General features: G+C 37.3%; 1 protein-coding gene across 31 annotated transcripts in view; it reads left to right on the top strand.

Annotated features, from left to right (window-relative positions):
• The window catches only part of ADGRL2 (adhesion G protein-coupled receptor L2), a 220,753-nt gene extending 214,822 nt beyond the window's left edge, over nt 1–5,931 (top strand). For 8 of the 31 annotated variants that reach the window (XM_087719398.1, XM_087719396.1, XM_087719393.1 and 5 more), the window contains 3 exons: nt 79–207; nt 1,218–1,235; nt 3,826–5,931. In XM_087719398.1, the coding sequence (XP_087575524.1) occupies nt 79–207; nt 1,218–1,235; nt 3,826–4,580 (902 nt within the window). In that variant the 3' untranslated portion in view covers nt 4,581–5,931. Of the gene's footprint in view, nt 1–78; nt 208–428; nt 511–1,217; nt 1,270–3,032; nt 3,086–3,825 lie in introns of those variants that run through there. The other 23 variants (XM_087719402.1, XM_087719399.1, XM_087719395.1 and 20 more) reach the window with 7 other exon arrangements.
• The last annotated feature ends 11,773 nt before the right edge of the window (nt 5,932–17,704 follow it).

The following is a 17,704-nucleotide window of genomic DNA, read 5'->3' as shown; positions in this document are numbered from 1 at the left end:
TTAAAAAAATGCACATTATGGAACTGTCAGCCTGAAATGAAAGAGCTGATGTCTCTCTTTCTGTTTCCTTTGCTTTAGGAGTGACTGGCAATTACCTACTAACAAACCCTCTTCTTCGACCGCACGGCACTAACAATCCTTATAACACATTGCTCGCTGAAACCGTTGTATGTAATGCCCCTTCAGCTCCTGTGTTTAACTCACCAGGTGTGCCCACACTTTGGGATATGTTGATTTTGCTTTTTTAAAAAAAAGTATGCTTTGCTCCAAGCCTTTTCTTTTAAAATAGTTGGAGCTATAGTTTCCTTTCGAATTATTCTCCTTCCAATGCTACTGATAATGCCAGACTTGTAAAACTGCACTATATTATAGTGTTAATCCTTTGCCATAGTAGTATTTGCCAATAATCCTCCATGTTTTTAACACAGGTGGCATAAATCTTAATATACTATTGCAGGACTGACACCCCATGCTCCGAGAGCCCATCTTCAAGATATATATCACTTAGAGGTATCACATCTATGAAATATAAATTTGAATCAAAACCTTGCTGAGAACATCTGCTTATGGAGTTGATTAGACCATTAAACTCACACAAAGGCATCCTGACATGTGCACTGTCGTGCTGTGGAAAACTGCATCCGGAGTCACATTTCGAGGCCAACTATAGTATAGTGCAGCTTTATAGGAGCACTTTGATTTGCTGTGTTGTGTTTTGCTTTGTTTCCTGAAGAAAGTCATCAGATGGTGGCTAGTCTTAGAAAAGCAGAATTTGGAGGAATATACAGCCTGATTGCTGAATCTAATCTCAGATGTTTGGGACAGGGTGTATCTTTTGTCCTCTGAGCATTTGTTAGCTAACTTGACATTGCTCTGATCAGTTGTAGGGATATTAATTCACTATAAAAAGCCAGAAGAATCAGGATTCAGAATGTTAGTCTTAACCATACCTTTGTTATACTGTACCAGCCAATAGGTATTTTTTTAAGTAATGAGTCCTTTAAAAATAAAATAATGCACCTTTATTAATTATTAGTTTCATAAGTAGTTTTTAATGTAAATTGAAATCCTGTCTTAAACATTTTATAACATGTTTTTTTATTTAAAAAAACTAAACCTGTATAAACCTGTTATGTCAATTTTCCTTACTTTTAAAGTGAACTGCAGTTTCTGTGTTCATTCTCGTGTTTTCTTACTTTCCTTATGCTCTCCTCTAGCAACCTACAGAGAGACAAGTATGGGAGTAAAACTTAACTTTGCCTATCAAATGTAAATTTTTTCAGCATGATTTTTAATGGGCACAATTAAAACATAACTAGCGGTCATGAAGTAGACTCAGCGGGCAAGTGGTTCACAATTTCCAAATTAATTATTTCCACACTCAACAGTACATGAGTACTGCTTTTTGGATGAACCCAAAAAAAGTCACTAGGTCTGTAGCAAGCCCTATTGGTAACTGATGATATCCAATGCTGAAATAATTTGCTGCTTAAAACCAGAGCACTGTTGAGCAAAATGCTTAATAATTGACATAATATTTTGTACATTCCCACAGTAATCTTGCTACAGGCTAAGAAAGACTTCAAGTGAATTACCTGAATCATGGGCATCTAAACTTGCCTCTCTAAAACTGGCTTAAGTGCATTGGAGTGTGCTTAACTCTGCAGTATATCACAGAAAATTCTTTTAAGGATTATTAAATATGCTTCAATATTTATTTAATAGAGTATGAAGAATTAGATTATTAAAAGAGAGAGAGAGATAGAAAATGCCTTTATAGAGGAAATTAATATCAGCATATGGCCCATGCATTGGTTCTCTCTTATGAATGCCATATGTTCCACATGCTTTTGCAAAAAGAAACAAAAATCCCAAAACATATATGAAATTATCCCACCTACCAAACTTGTTTAATCAAAGCCTACAGCTTTTCAAAGACTTGTAACCTTTTATACTAATTCAGCACACATGAATGGCAAAAACAATGCAATGTAAGATTAGCTGCAGCTTTTTATTCCTCAATTAGTATTCCATAACCAAAGGGAGAAAGAAAAAAATCCCTGAGGCATCAACCCAGTGTTTCTATCTGTTATAGAGGCAACTTTGAATTTTCTTTGGTTAAGCTGCAGCTTTAAGTACTGGCTGAAAATAAACCTGAAAACATTTCTAGATGCACACACAGCCTTTTTATTTCTCTGTAACTACTCCAAGCCTTGCATATAATGCAGCAGCTTCACAGTGGTCAGTTTCATTCAGACAACAGTACTTCATTCTTCCTTAAGAGTTCCAGACACTGCTCTAGAACAATAAAAGCAATTCTTCCAACAGCTCACTAACAAACCATCTAACTTTCCATAATCCATGCCATTCAGTTTCTTTTAAGAACTTTCTTTTATCTCCTTTGTTTGGGAAGCACTGTGATGTCTTAGTTTACATGTCTTTGTGTCTCTAGAAAAATGAATTTATTTATTTACCTCAGCAAAAGAACATTTCACCATAAAATTCCTATCTCTCTCCCCCTCCTCCTCTGTCTCTCTCTTCCTAAACTTTGTGTCATCTTTCCAGCAGATGTATCCAATTTCTCCATTTCTTCAGCAGTTGAAAGTTATCGGTTCTGACTGATAATCTCCCATTCCACAGCTAATATTTCTTCTTTGGTTAATTTTTTTTGTGACCCATGCTTAGAGAAATCCCTAACATTTCTGCTTTTGATTTCCATATGCCCATGGTGTCTGTGGGCTTAACTCTGAATAGACTTACACTCTGGTTCATACGGTTCTGTCACTGTGACTGATGCAAACTGCAGGGCTGCAGGTAAAATTTGACATTCTGAAGCCTGGGGCTGTTCCTGGCAGAGAGAATATGAAATGCAACCCTTTCCCCTCCCCCCAAAAAAGCACATTAAAGTGGGAAAAAAGCTGTTATTGCAAGTAATCTAATTTGCTGAACCCTTGCTCTGACTAAGTTGCTGAGACGCTCAGTAATTCTTCATCTTGTTACAATAAATCATTTTACTTTCTTTTATATATCAGCTACTCTTAGGCCAGATAGCCTGAGCAGACAGACATGATGTGAGTTGTCCAAAGTGAGTCATTCCACCTGCTGTCTTTCCTGTGTTGGATGGTGCTTGTGGGCCTCAGTCCCTTTCAGTGTGAGAGATGGCTGTCTGTGCTTAACATGAAGTCTTTGTATTTGTCCATTTTTTGGTCATTCTTTTGTTTCTTCCATCTTCAGCTAAAGAAACACACAGACACAAGGAAATGTTAGAAATGTTATATTAAAGTATCTGCTTGCTAAATATGTGAATACTTACTGTTATGCATTTACCTTCTGTTTTGTACGTGACCTGATTCCCCTTCCTTCCTTCTCTACCTCCCTCCCTCCCTTTTATTTATTTATTTATTTTTAATTTAGTGTTGTTTAGGACAAATTCTGTTGATTTTATTTACCCTGTTGTACTTATGCACTAAATGTTTTATGAATGAATTGCTTCGCATTCATATGCAAGGACATGGAGTCACTTTCTTCTTCCTTGCAGGAAGAATTGTAGAACTGAATCCTAAATTGCTACATCCAGAACCTGTTAACATTTGTTTTAAAATTTCTGATTGAAAATATCATTGAAGCTCCAAGGAAAAATAACATTACCTTGTAAAGTTCTCTCTCTCTTCTATATGGTGTGTAGCTATTTTACCCTTGGGAGACATGTCCCAAGTCTTACTTCCAAGTACAACTTTGTCCTGAACGACATTAAAATTTTTCTTAGAATAAGAATGTTAGCTTCAGGGTAAGCAGTAACCCATGGGTGTCCCTTTTCTGTTGCAGGACATTCACTGAACAATGCCAGGGATACAAGTGCCATGGATACTCTACCGCTAAATGGTAATTTCAACAACAGCTACTCTTTGCGCAATGGAGACTATAATGACAGTGTGCAAGTTGTAGACTGTGGACTAAGCCTGAATGATGCCGCATTTGAAAAAATGATCATTTCAGAATTGGTGCACAACAACCTGCGGGGTAGCCACAAGAACCATAACCTGGAGCGCACGTTACCAATCAAAGCTGTGATCGGTGGGAGCAGTAGTGAAGACGATGCCATTGTTGCTGATGCTTCGTCTTTAATGCACAGTGATAACACGGGCCTGGAGCTGCACCAAAAGGAACTTGAGGCCCCATTGATTCCTCAACGGACTCACTCTCTTCTGTACCAACCACAGAAGAAAGTGAAGATAGAAGGAACTGATAGTTACGTGTCACAGTTGACAGCTGAAGTGGAAGACCACCTCCAATCACCCAACAGAGACTCGCTTTACACAAGTATGCCCAACCTCAGAGACTCTCCGTACCTTGAGAGCAGTCCTGATATCGAGGAAGATCTCTCTCCCTCCCGGAGAAGCGAAAATGAGGACATTTACTACAAAAGTATGCCAAACCTTGGAGCTGGCCATCCGCTTCAGATGTACTATCAAATCAGCAGAGGGAACAGTGATGGCTATATAATTCCCATTAACAAGGAAGGATGTATTCCAGAAGGGGATGTTAGGGAAGGACAAATGCAGCTAGTGACAAGCCTTTAATAGAGTAGCAAAGGAATCCTGAAGGCCACATGCAAGTATTAAACAGACAGACTTAATTGGCTCCATGCAGACCCCCTCATATCTGCTTGAAGTGACTATTCTCTTGTCCCTGTGGTTTCTCCCATGTAAAGGAGTTGACTGGACCTTTCAGTTCTGTGAATTTTTATAAAACAAAAAAAAGCTTTGTATATACACAGAGTATACTAAAAGAATTATTTGTTACAAAGAGAAAAAAAAAGAGAGAGAGAAAGATACCATCAAGGTATTTTAAGATATCTTGCTGCTGACATTTAAAAAAAAAGATTGTGAAATAAACACACACATACATACATGCAAAGTGTTCCAGCCATTTTACAGCAGCAGTTTGGGAACTAAATTTGTAAATATGGCTGCATCATTTTTGTATGCCTGCATTGTATTATATACAAGAGGTAGGCACTAAAATCCTGTGGGACAAATTTATTGTACCTTACTATTCCTGACTAGACTTGCAAAAGCAGGAGAGAGATTCTGCACCAGTATGCTGTTCATGGCAAATCTTTCCCACTAAGGCAAGGGTTGAAAACATGTCTAACCACTAGCAATCAAGCCACAGGCCTTATTTCATATATTTCTTCAACTGTACAATGTTCTCATGGAAAAAAAAAATGGCTAAAGAAATTATATTTTGTTCTATTGCTAGGGTAAAATAAATAAATACCTTTGTGTCCAAACAGAAATATAATTGTCATTAAAATAATTTTAAAGGATTTGAAGAAAATATTGTGAAACGCTCTTGGTTGCACATATGCTACAAGCTGTTTCTTCTTACACTTGGTTCCGTAGTACCGTAATATGTTTAAAATGCAAACTCTACCCATTTTCTTCTTCTTTTTCACTGTAAACAGTATTCTGCTTTGACATGACTATTCTTATGGCTTAAACTTGATATTGCCAAAAGAACATATTTTATGGAAAGAATTCTCTTAGTTGCCAATTATGCCAGGCCTTGCACAAATTTGGTTAAAAAAGAAGAACAATCACCCACTAGCTATAGATTCAGTTCCCTTTTGTTCTTTTCTTTAGAGAAGGAGGAGGGAAGGTGGACTAGTGAATGGAAGGTGCCTACCCCTTTTAAGCTAAGAGAAAACATAAATATTACTCTTCCATATTCCTTCTGCCTATATTTAGTAATTAATTTATTTTATGATAAAAGAGCTAATTAAATGTATATTGTTTCAGGTTTTTCTTTTTTTGCTCTTTTCACCCAAATCCCTTTGTGTAAACCTGTTAATAATGAGCCCATCACTAATATCCAATGTAAAGTTTAACACCTGTTTGACAGTAAATAAATGTGAATTTTTTTTCCAAATAGGTAAAAATGCGCTTTCTTGCATTATGGGTCATAAGCTCGATTATTGATTTTGTGAGCTGGTGAAATTCTGCTTTTAAGGATCACTCCTTTTACAGTTTTCAGACTATGGGAAGAGGTTTGAAGGAGGGGTCAGTTCTGTGCCGCAACTTTATTGTCACGTGTCATCAAAAGGAAAAGCAGGAGATTGGATTAAAAAGTTAGTGGCATACTTCCCCTTTTATATAAGAGATTTTTTTTAAAAAAATCTATACAATCTTTATTAAAAGAAAATGTGTACAGTCATGTTTCAAGCAACTGTAATGCTAAATCTCCAATTAGAGATAAATATAATCTCTTGTTCCCGAGAACAAAAATAAAATACATAGTTTCATTTATTAAAATTCAATGAATATTCAAGCCCTTGCAAAAAGGGTAAAATCCCAGCATTTTTGTGATATGTAAATTAACCTGACTGTTATTACTACTATTAGCAAAGTGGGAATCAAGGCAGGAAGTTGATACAATGCCCAGAGCTTTATAATGTGTCAACAGCAAGAGATTTAAATTTCACTAAACTTATTTGTTTATTCCTCAACGTTGAATTGTTATAAAGCGCTCCAAATTCCAATTTTCATTCGCAGTAACTCAGATTTAAGTCATGTACTGATTTTTCATTCTTATTGCTAATTTGTTGGCTCTTTTCCTCCTGTTTGTGAGCGTGCGTTGGGTGTATTGTGGCCCTATTAGACAAAACCAACATTAAACTGGCAGTCCCTGCCAAGATTTTCATTAATAATTAAGACCACTGGATACAATCCACAGTGAAAGTTCTGCAGAAGCACCACTAAATTGATTGAAAGTTGCATAGCCAAACTTTCCAGTAGCCTTTACATGATCGATGATGGATGGAATTTAATTTTAAGGAAGGTTTTGATGCAGCTATGTGTAGCGTAGACTACCAAATGTACACCAAGGTTTGCTTTGATCTACTTGTTACTTTAGATCGGCATGATTTTCTCAAATCGTTTTGCCAGAATTATCACCCTCCTAATACAGAATGGTGTTTGCATCATAGTGTACCACACTAGCCTGGATAGCAGGTGCAGAGTGTTCCCCACTGCTGAGCAGTGTGTAACAAGAAGGCGGGTGTTTGCATAGAACAGCTGCTACCAGTAAGTGATAAGAGGGCAGGGGGTGTGTGATGCATTATATTGTCTTCTGTTCGTGTTTCTACTTCCACTTTGTGTTTCTTATATATTGGGTTTCCCTTGCTTAGAACTTGACTTCCTGCCGCTGTTTTTTTCTTCTTCCGACATCTGCTCCTTATTTCCATTTATATTTTCTTGCAGTTTACTATCATGTGAACTCTTCTTTGCTTCTACGGGACCTCATACATACCACTCCTATTTAACATCTTCCTGGCACTGCATCTATATATAGTTAGTGCTGTATTTTGATAGATTTTATTTCTACAATTCTTCATTCATTTGTACCCATGGAACGTGACTGGAAGTACGTCTTTATTTGAGGTGACCATAGAAGTTTTGTAGATGAGCCTGTAAACTGTCCAGAATAAATGCTCAAAAAACAGTTGGAAAGTTCACTGAGCACTTCAGAAGAAGAGCAATAAATCAAGGGTAGTTCTAAGCAAGTACATTGGGTTTCTGAGGTCATACTGGAAAATATTCCCCTTACTGAAACCACTTGATGAATGAGTTAACAAGTAGCAGTTATAAGCTATAGTTTAAGTGGACCCTTTTATACATTTCATTTGTTTTACTTCCATTGACCTCAATGGTTCTATTCTAGGATATGATTAAAGTCTAACTTTATATTGATGAGAAAAGAAAATCTGAGAACGATACATATGTGAACAATTCTTCATTCATTCTTATTAAATAGGGACAGAAATGACCAATATGCACTAATAAGCCTTCATAGAAGTTAAGTCTGTATTTTCAATATTGCACTTAATTGGCTATGCTGGACATCAGTTCCCATCATCCCCAGTCATGGACTTTTCATTGCTGTAGTCTACCAAAACTAGAAGGTCCAAGGCAGGAAAAGGCTGGTTTATTTAAATAAACTGAAGAAAAATGGTACATGGAAACTGGTAACACCAAAAAGTATTTGTAAGCACATGAAATTAATGCAAAATATTAACTTCTTATTATTCCCTTATTAATGTTCTATTATACACGGCTAGTTTATAATACTCTGTAGCTATTTCTTGTCTTCCTTATTGTGAAGGAAGGACTTGCAAATTAGCATCTTTCAGAATTTTAAGACTTTTTGTGAGGCGGATCTACTTAATTATCCTTTCTGTTATAGACCCGAGGTACAGATTCACAGGTGAGATGGGTGGTGTAGAAATTTAATAAATAAAAATAAATAAATTAGAAAGTGGAATAAATATATTTGCTGCCATTTTAACAATCCTTTATTTATCCACATCAATGTTTCTCAACCCAGGCACACACTTTAAAATGTGTGGACTTCAACTCAGAATTTTGAGAGCAGAAATCCACACATTTTAAAGCTATTAAGGTTGAGAAACACTGATCTATGTATTAAAAGCCTATTTAATAGAGTTGCTCAGCACTTTGGATTGGATTGGATTTAGAGCACACAGGATTTACATAATTTGCCCCCGGGTGCAATTCTTTAAACTGCAAAACGCAGGATGCAGTAGCTTTAAAAAGCTATAGAGATATGTTACATGGGATGTGTTCCGACAAAACTTTTTGACTGCTACTGAATCTGAAGTCCTGCTCGGTCTTAATGACTATACCATTTCTCTTAGTGCTTTTCAAGAATCATAAAATGCTTCCAGAAGCTAACATCCAAGATAAACAAAGGGGATAAAATCGCACAAATATCAGGAGTTAGTGGCCCAGAACTGCCAACTTAAGGAAGTGGTTTAAAAAAAACAGAATGAGAACATTAGCATCGGGCTCTTTATGAGAGCTTCTGTGCTGGCGGACACTAAGAAGAATGAAGTAGTGGTATAAGGGAGTGGTAATGCAAAGTTTGCTTTTAAAGTTTAAATGCTAGCATTTTGCTGGTTCAAATCAGACATTTACCTGTCTGAAATTTTGTCTAAAGGTTCAAACCTCTTGTTTGTGAATGAAATCTTAGGTTTGTCAATCCTGCCTATTTTCTTTACTGTTCATACTCCTGTAGCCGGGTTGTCCTCGGCAGAGATTGAAGGACAAAGAGAGCTTGTTCAGTGCAGGCCGGTCCTTTAAAACTAGACATGTCCATTCAACCACGAAGGTTGCTGGGCACTGCCCATCAACCTTCTCAGTCTACAAAAGTTAAAGTGAGCTATTTTTCTTTGCTGTCATGCTTAATGTATAGTAACTAGCGTTTACAGAACTTAACTGTGTGTGAGAGAGAGGGGGGGGAGAGAGAGAGATGCTGCTCAAGAGCCGAGGTGGCACAGTGGTTAAATGCAGCACTGCAGGCTACTTCAGCTGACTGCAGTTCTGCAGTTCGGCTGTTCAGATCTCACCGGCTCAGGGTTGACTCAGCCTTCCATCCTTCCGAGGTGGGTAAAATGAGGACCCGGATTGTTGTTGGGGGCAATATGCTGACTCTGTAAACCGCTTAGAGAGGGCTGGAAGCCCTATGAAGCGGTATATAAGTCTAACTGCTATTGCTAATTCATTAATGCCTACAAAACTATTATCTCTTGAATAATCCAGCAAAAGAGAAAACTTATTGTCATATATCAGGAGAGAATTATTTTGCCATCCTATAGGATGTATTCTGGAGCCTCAGGTGGGGCTGAAGACACAGAACAGGGTTCATCACCCTTATTATAGTTTGTTAAACATGTATGTCACCTGACTCTCAATGATTTTGGGCAGCTCACCACAATCAAACACATTGCAATAGAGTCTATAAAAGATGTCAAGCATCATAGACCAGATGGAATGAACCAAGGGGTCCCAACTCTCCTTCGCCGAAGTCTTCATGACTCGTAAATGCAAGAGAATGGTGGCATCCAGATTTGTTTTTAGATATTTTTGATCTCATCTTTATTATTTTTATAAGGCAGTGAACATGCCTAATATTCTTTCCTCCTATTTTCAGCACAACCACCTTGTGAAGTGAGTTAAGGCTGGGGGAGAGTGACTGGCTCAAAATCACCCAGCTAACTTTCAGGCCTAAAGCGGGATTTGAACTCCCAGTCTCCTGGTTTCTAGCCTGGTGGCTTAACCACTAAACAAAACTGCCTCCCTTTTTAATCTTCTAAATATTGTAGGTAAAATGTATCATTTTATCATCTAAATGTAAAGCTAATAGAAGCTACTCTGTTGTGTGAACACTATGTTTCTTGGCATTTAAATGTATCTATAGGGCTAGAGAGAGCACCGAAAAAGCAACTGGGATTTCTCCGAAACGCTTGTATTATAAGTATTATATAAGTCATATGCCAGAAGGTATGGCTAATCCGTAGTGAACCAACTGAGTGGGGTGCCTTTGTTTGCTGGAAGTTAATCTTTTAATGGGGTTGCTTAGCAAGTAACTCTTAGGCTCTTACGATTGTGTTTGGCGTGCCATGCAAGATGGCTGGCAATTTATTTGAAAGAAACTGCTGCTATTTCTGGAATGTGTCACACTCTGTGTTAAAGACAGACGTTAACAGCTTTTGAAGGAATCCTTCCAAGGAATCTTTTGGAGTCATTCATGAGACGGTTTCAGCTATGAGTTTTCTTAATAGAGCTGAACTTCTTGCATTCCCCACCTGCACAGTTGAGGTAACTTTTATTTCCATTGTGACTTTCTATCCTCACTTGGCAGAAGATTCCTCCAGTCTTAATTCAGAGACAAAGTCGAGAGATCAGCTGTCAAGGGGAAGAAAAGCTCTTCTCTGGCCCTCCTTTTCCAAGGCTGCAATGGAGGAAGAACAAATTAACCAACCTAAATCACGCTGAGGATGACAATGATAGGTTAATTAGATTTCCTTCCTTCTTTTGTTCAGGATGTAAGGCAATATATCTAGCATTCTCTCCAGAGGTGGTATTTACTTATCTTCCCTACCGATTCGCAAATTTGAGTGCTTGCTCACCTCTGCACATATGCTAAGCCTTCTGCTTTTTGCTAAAAAGGGGCCTAAATGAGATGCTATAGAGCTGGAGCAGGTGGGCGAGGCCACCTGCAATTTCCACTACCGGTTCGGGTAAACTGGTCCGAATTGGTAGAATACCACCTCTGATTCTCTCCTCTTAGGTTTTTTCCCCCCACAACAACCTTTTAAGGTGAATTTTGGTGGAAGGTGTATTTAGCCGAGTTTCACAGAAAGTTTTTGTGGTTGAGGGTTGAATCCAGATCTCTCTAATACCAGCCTACCAGCACTCTGGTTGGAAAATGTGAGGGAGATGAATACTTGCATATCTGCAAGCAAATGAGTTGCCTTTCTCCACCGTACTGTCCCATTTGTTGGTTCAGCACAGCAAAGAATAGCATGATGACAGAATTGTAAAACTGCATTTTCATTAATATTGCCTGCATTTGAGGGTTCAGAGTTGGGGGAGGTTAAAGAAAGCAGGCATTATTTTTTTTGCAGGCTTTTCAGGAATGACTTGACATCCTGAAGTGAAGAGAGAGAAAATGCGACCTGCTGCGTGTAGTTAAAGAGAGCATTAATTGCATGCTGTCCTAGTGATTGTTGCATGGACTGATAGACGCTGTACATTTAGTCTAACAAGTTCTTGTACAATTGTAAAACAGAAACTCAAGGGGATTTTTTTTTGTACCAACAGCCAGCTCCTGTCTTTAGTGTCCTTTATTCCCTTAATTCATACCCTCTCTAGTTGGTAATTTTAATTAGCTCCTGCTCTCATTTCATGTGGGAATGGCAGTAGATTTCACTACAAAGAAATCTAGGAAGACTAGGTGGTATAAACTGCAGTCCCATTAAACTAGGCGTGGAAGTAAGTTTCATCATAGTAACTGAGGTTCAAATGTGTTATGATGACTCCACCTTTTATATGGGTGATGGCTAATGTTTTTATGAAAATAATTCATGAGCATATATATTAAAGGGGTGTAGATTAATATATATTATGTTAGCAATGGTAAGTGCAATATTTTAATATATGCATTATTATTTTAAAAAATCAGCATCCCTTTGTTTATTTTTTTCAACCTCCCTTAACACAGGACTTTGCATGCAGCTTTCCCGGTGGGAATAACTTTGAGCTACAAATTAACTGGGATTACTGTCTCATTTTTAATACACATTGCCTTGATACCAGTTTGTATACATATTTCTGATTTTTTAAAAAATGAATTCTCTATGTTGAATGCAACCTTTCATAAACATGAACTTTTTCAGACATATCATAAACTTTGGGAGTATTTGGATTTAAGGGAGGTCAATGCAGATGCTGTTTAGTGTCATCTGTGCCACCAAAGACTTCATTACAACATCCCTTGAAAGTCTGGGACATGTTTTGTTTACATCTCACATCTCTACTCCACACAGAATTTGACTAAAAAGAGCTGCGTTCTGTTGTCTCATTAAGATAAATCAAGTTTATTATAACACACAAACTTTTGTGTCTACTTCTTGAAATGATTTTCATTGTCACTGGGATATGCAGAGAAAAGAGAGGAGAAAAATCACATAAAAATTGCAAAACAATTTGAGTTTTTTGGTGGGTGGGAGGAAACATAACTGTAACATATAAGGCCACAGTTCTGTCCTAAATTAGAGTTTATTCTTATAAAAAGGTAAAAAATAGTAGAAAGAATATGGGATTCCTTCTAAAAGGTAAAGGTTCTCCTCGCACCTATGTGCTAGTCGTTCCCAATTCTAGGGGGCGGTGCTCATCTCTGTTTCAAAGCCAAAGAGCCAGCACTGTCCAAAGATGTCTCCGTGGTCACGTGGCCAGCATGACTAATCACCAAAGGCGCACAGAACACTGTTACCTTCCCACCAAAGGTACTTTTCTACTTGCCCTTTTACATGCTTTCAGACTGCTAATTTGATACAAACTGAGACATGTAGCAGGCGCTCACTCTGTTATGCGATCCTAGGGATTCGAACCGTCAAACTGCTGACCTTTCTGATTGACAAACGCAGCGTCTTAGTCACTGATCCACCAAGTTCCTTCCTTCTAAAAGCATTATCTCAAAACACAGATCTAAAATTTTCCTCCTTCAGTCACAAAGTTTGGGATCGGCATTAAGCACCCCTTAAAATCATGTTGAAATTGTTTCATTAAAATTGGGAGCTATCAGTAACAAATTCATGTTTATTTAAATAAAGTGCTTTTACTATCTCTTTTTTTCCTATCCAGATATTTTTCTCCAGGTCTTTAATGGGTAAAAAAAAAAACCCTTTTTAAAAAACTATCTAGATTTTATACCTGTTAATATTAATCTGTTTTCCCTGTTTGGTTCATAAACAATTAGTCAGACACCGAGAGAGAGAAAAAGATTCTCCTATTGGGCTACATATCGTGTACTTTAGATAAGCTCCATGAAGTGTGGGTGAAATTTTATTTCATTGCTTTCCCTTCCTTAACTCCCTAGAAGCAGGATGTTGTTAAACCACCTTTCAAATTTGAATCATGGCACTTTTATGGCTTTGTAAAAATTAGTTGCATTTGGAGATGAAGGTCTTCAGGAAGTGACTAAGTTAACTGAGTTCATACAGAATTCTCCACCATACCATTCATCTCCCAAGTCAGCAGTTACTTGAATAATTCAGATTTTGTAAAAGTTACAGTGCAGTTAGATAGAATCACTTTAATAAACAACTTTAATCTCAAGGTGCTCTCTTATTTTAAGGAAATGTCTTTTTATCTCACCAATAACTTGAGGAAACTATTACAGAGCATCTAACAAAGTCTTATGCTGACATAATTATCTTCCACTATAATTTGTTGCTCCATACGCAGAAAAACAGTGGTTTTAAACACAGAATTGTTGAATTTCAGGATCCCCCCCCCCCCCCCGCTTGAATGTCAGGATTGTTTTTCCTGGTATTTCAAAAAAACAAATCTCAATTGCAGCCTCATTATAGCTTCAGACATCTCTAACAGTCTCTTAATAAGTGCAAGGGTTAAGGAAGATACAGTAGTAATATGTGAAATATTAGTATAAACAACTATGGACTGAGTCTTTAAAGAAATACTGAAAAAGAAATCTTGAGATCATATATTCATGTCACTAGCAAATTCAATTCTTGAAGCCTATAAATCTTGAGTTCCAATTTTCATAATTAAATGAGTGACATAAATTCCTCCTGAGCTGATTCCTAAATCTGTTTCATTCGCATAATAAAAATTGTTTGCTACCAGGATACTTTTTAGAAGCAGTGATGATCTGTGGCTAGAGATGACAATTTTGCAGCTCTCTCTGCTGTCCCCAGTTCTCAAGCTTGAATTATTGAAAATTGTTGGCAAATTGCCTGGTTTGGTGATGCCATTTATTGATTTGGGTCTTTAAAAAAATTCAAACATTTGTAACTCCATCCCCTCACAAATCCATCACCTCTAGAGAATTGATGACCCAGCCTAAATCCTACAAATACTTTTTAAAAAAAGTTTCCTTTAGAGAAAAGTTGTGTTAACTTCTGGCTTAGATGACATAAACCAAAATGAAAAGGTATCTGTTGGCTAGCTTTTCTCAATCTTGGCCATTCCCAGATATATATGGACTTCAATTTCCAGAAATCCACAGGCTGGACTTGAGGTCCACTCACCTTTAATTTGCCAAAGTTGGGAAACATTTGGTAAGGTGGTCAAATAGTTTAACATAGTCACCATGATGTGAATGAAAGTCTGCCTGGTTGTTTTTTTTTACATGTGTTGCTCATAAAAAAATGGGCAGAACTTAATCACATTATTGTGGCCACCATCTTTTGCTTATACCCTGAAAATATATGTACTTGGGAGGACTGGAGTAGCTTAACATGCTTTGTACTTGCCTGTCCACTTCTGAAGACTGAAAAAGAAATCCACATCAGTTTCATTTCCACAATGGGGAAAGTGTGTGTAGAAGCAAGAAACAGAGTTACAAGGGAAGAAAAAAAATCAAAATTCTGTTCTTTCACTATTTATAAAGAAAAGGGAATATTCTAAATGCAGCTCTTCTAACTGGAGCTATACTTCTTGAACAGATTTTGCATAAATATATATTCTGAAGGACATGATCATAACTCAAAAAAGAACCAGGAGAAAAGAGAAAGGAAAACCATGAATCACACATAGTACAGCAACATGCACAGCTAATCATTGAATAAGAGACTTAATCAGGTTTTGGGACAACATCCAAGTGTCAACATTTTTGATTGCAGATGCTCTTGAAATCCTCCAATTTCAGAGAATAAGGCAGAGGTAGGGAGAGAGATTGAGATTTAAAAGGACTGGGTTCTGGGTTTCTTCATTGATGGCTTTGCATGGCTATTTCAGTTCATAACAGTAACAGGAGTCCAGACAAATGGGTCACTCAAAGCTTACTTGAAGGCTTGGTATTCAATGTTCTTCTCCAGTTCAGAATTTAACCTATACTATTAACAAAAATCCCATTTTGTATTGCAACCAACTTGGGTAGCCCATTAATTTATATCTAGTTTCCTCAGATTAAACTGGCACATCCTAGCTTAACATCTGAGTGCAGACCACATTGGCCATATGTTCTCATCTGTTGAGTGATGGAAGCCAGCTGACAGCAGATATTGAAATATTTTCATATCAGTGTTCTAGATCTGTACACATTTACCTTTACCTCTATTGATAGTCATCTACTTTATAGCCAAGATTCTAGGTTGGTTATATTCTGTGTACATTGCATCATTTTAGCCATTTTGGGCTTCATTATGATCAATATTTTAAAGCTGTAACATAATGCATCTCCCATAAAAAAGATGAAAAAGAATAGTGGCAATCAACAAAGATGATATTTGGTAATGCCTCTGCCATCATTGAATATCATGGCACATAAAAACCTGAATGGTAACTTGAAGTTATAAACAATATCCAACAAACTAGCCAGTTTCACACATCAATTTTTTCCTCTTTTTAAAATAGCCATCTTGTATTAGCAATAGCATTACACACTAATGGCAGTATAACATAACAACAGTTTTATGTACATAGCATTTACAATGTTATATATTAACAATCAGGGGATCTATTTGAGGGCCAAGAAATAAATGTGGATACTCAACGACAAATCCAATTGTTCAGTAATGTTGATTCAACATCTAATCCAATACAGTTCAATCTGGGCTGAATCCAAAGTGAGATTCAAACATCCAAAGCTTCATACTTTCCATTGTTTGCCAAAGCAAATTTACAAATGGAAGCTTCAGGTTTTTAATTTTTTTAACTTGAAAACATGCAGGCTGAGGAATTCTGCACGTTGGAGTCCACATCTTAAAGTTGTCAAGTTTACAATAACTCTAGCCTAGAGATCAAGGAAAAGCAAAGCTCCGCATAAGCCATCCTGGAGAAAAGATGAAATAGAACTTTGAGAAATGAAATACATGACAGGATAAATAATAAAATAATAGATACCTTTTGCCCTCTGCCATATCAGCTGCCATATGTTTTTGTAACCACACACTTTGGTAACAACTGTCCCTCTCAAGATACCCAGCAGTGGGTGTGAAAATAAAATGTACAGAGTAGACTAAGGGTCATGCTTGTATATAAGCACGCAGCAACGTACCAACATTGACACCATGATTAGAAGGAGAAGGTAGAACCGTCAGCTATTCAACTCCTCCCCATGCAGAAAAAAAGCAAAAATAATGGATTTGGTTTTTGTTTGCTTCTTACTGGCAATAAGGCTTTGAATGACTGAATTGATCACAAAGATCTGGAAAAAGCCCGAACGGTTCTTGTCACTTTGGGAAAATCCCATTGTACTTCTGAGAGCTTCAAAATCTCTTCACAGCAGCCATATATTATTCCGATTCACCAAATCTAGTTTCTTTCATCTCTCACTCCTGCTTTGTACCACATATATACCATATTTTCCTGAAAATAAGACCTAAGCAGAAAATAAGCCTAGTATGATTTCTCAGGATGCTCGCAATGTAAGCTGTACCCCAAAAATAAGCCCCAGTTAAGATCGTCACCCAGATGGACAAATATGGTACCATATTTTCCCCAAAATAAGAGCTAACTGGAAAATTTGGAGCAAAAATTAATATAAGACCTGGTCTTATACAGTACATGTGGATGATAGAGAACCTGATCCTACAGAGATGTCCATTCTGAGATGGACTCGTTCATATAAATCATTAACAACAGCAGCAGGTAAAACATTAAATGAATGAATACATAAATAAGCACAATTGTGTCCTTTGCTTTAAAGTCATCTGGCCATTATTATGCTTTCTCCCTCTCCTACTCCTTCTCCTTTTCCTATCATAACTGTCATTCCTCCTTAGTTCAGAAAATTATACAGCCTGTAACTGGCAAAAAGGTGCAATGGCTAAAATGCTGAAATTCAGCAAAACAAAACCTGTTTCCAGGTCACCCTTTCAAGGACTGCATTTATTATCAAGGGTGACATCCTGCTGTTCCTAGGGCAATCTGTCCTTGAGTCACCGATGAAGGATTGGATGCAAGTCAAACAGAAATGTCAGCAGGAGAGCAGAGTAAAAGAGGTGCTTAGTCTGGCAAAGATTAAATTAGAATACCTGCCTTTCATCAACGTATGGATTTGGTTTGGCGAATTAACATTACATAGCTCATTATGTGTCCCTGGGTGTAAAGCTGTTTGAAGGAAGCAAATTCACTGAAGCCGGAATAAAATATGT

This window comes from Thamnophis sirtalis, unplaced genomic scaffold (assembly GCF_051295495.1).
Source record: "Thamnophis sirtalis isolate CommonGarterSnake01/CBP01778 unplaced genomic scaffold, rThaSir2_p1.2 scaffold_7, whole genome shotgun sequence".
In the NCBI taxonomy this organism is placed as follows: Eukaryota; Metazoa; Chordata; class Lepidosauria; order Squamata; family Natricidae; genus Thamnophis; species Thamnophis sirtalis.
The sequence above is the reverse complement of the archived record's forward strand: the minus strand, read 5'-3'. Positions and strand labels throughout refer to the sequence as shown.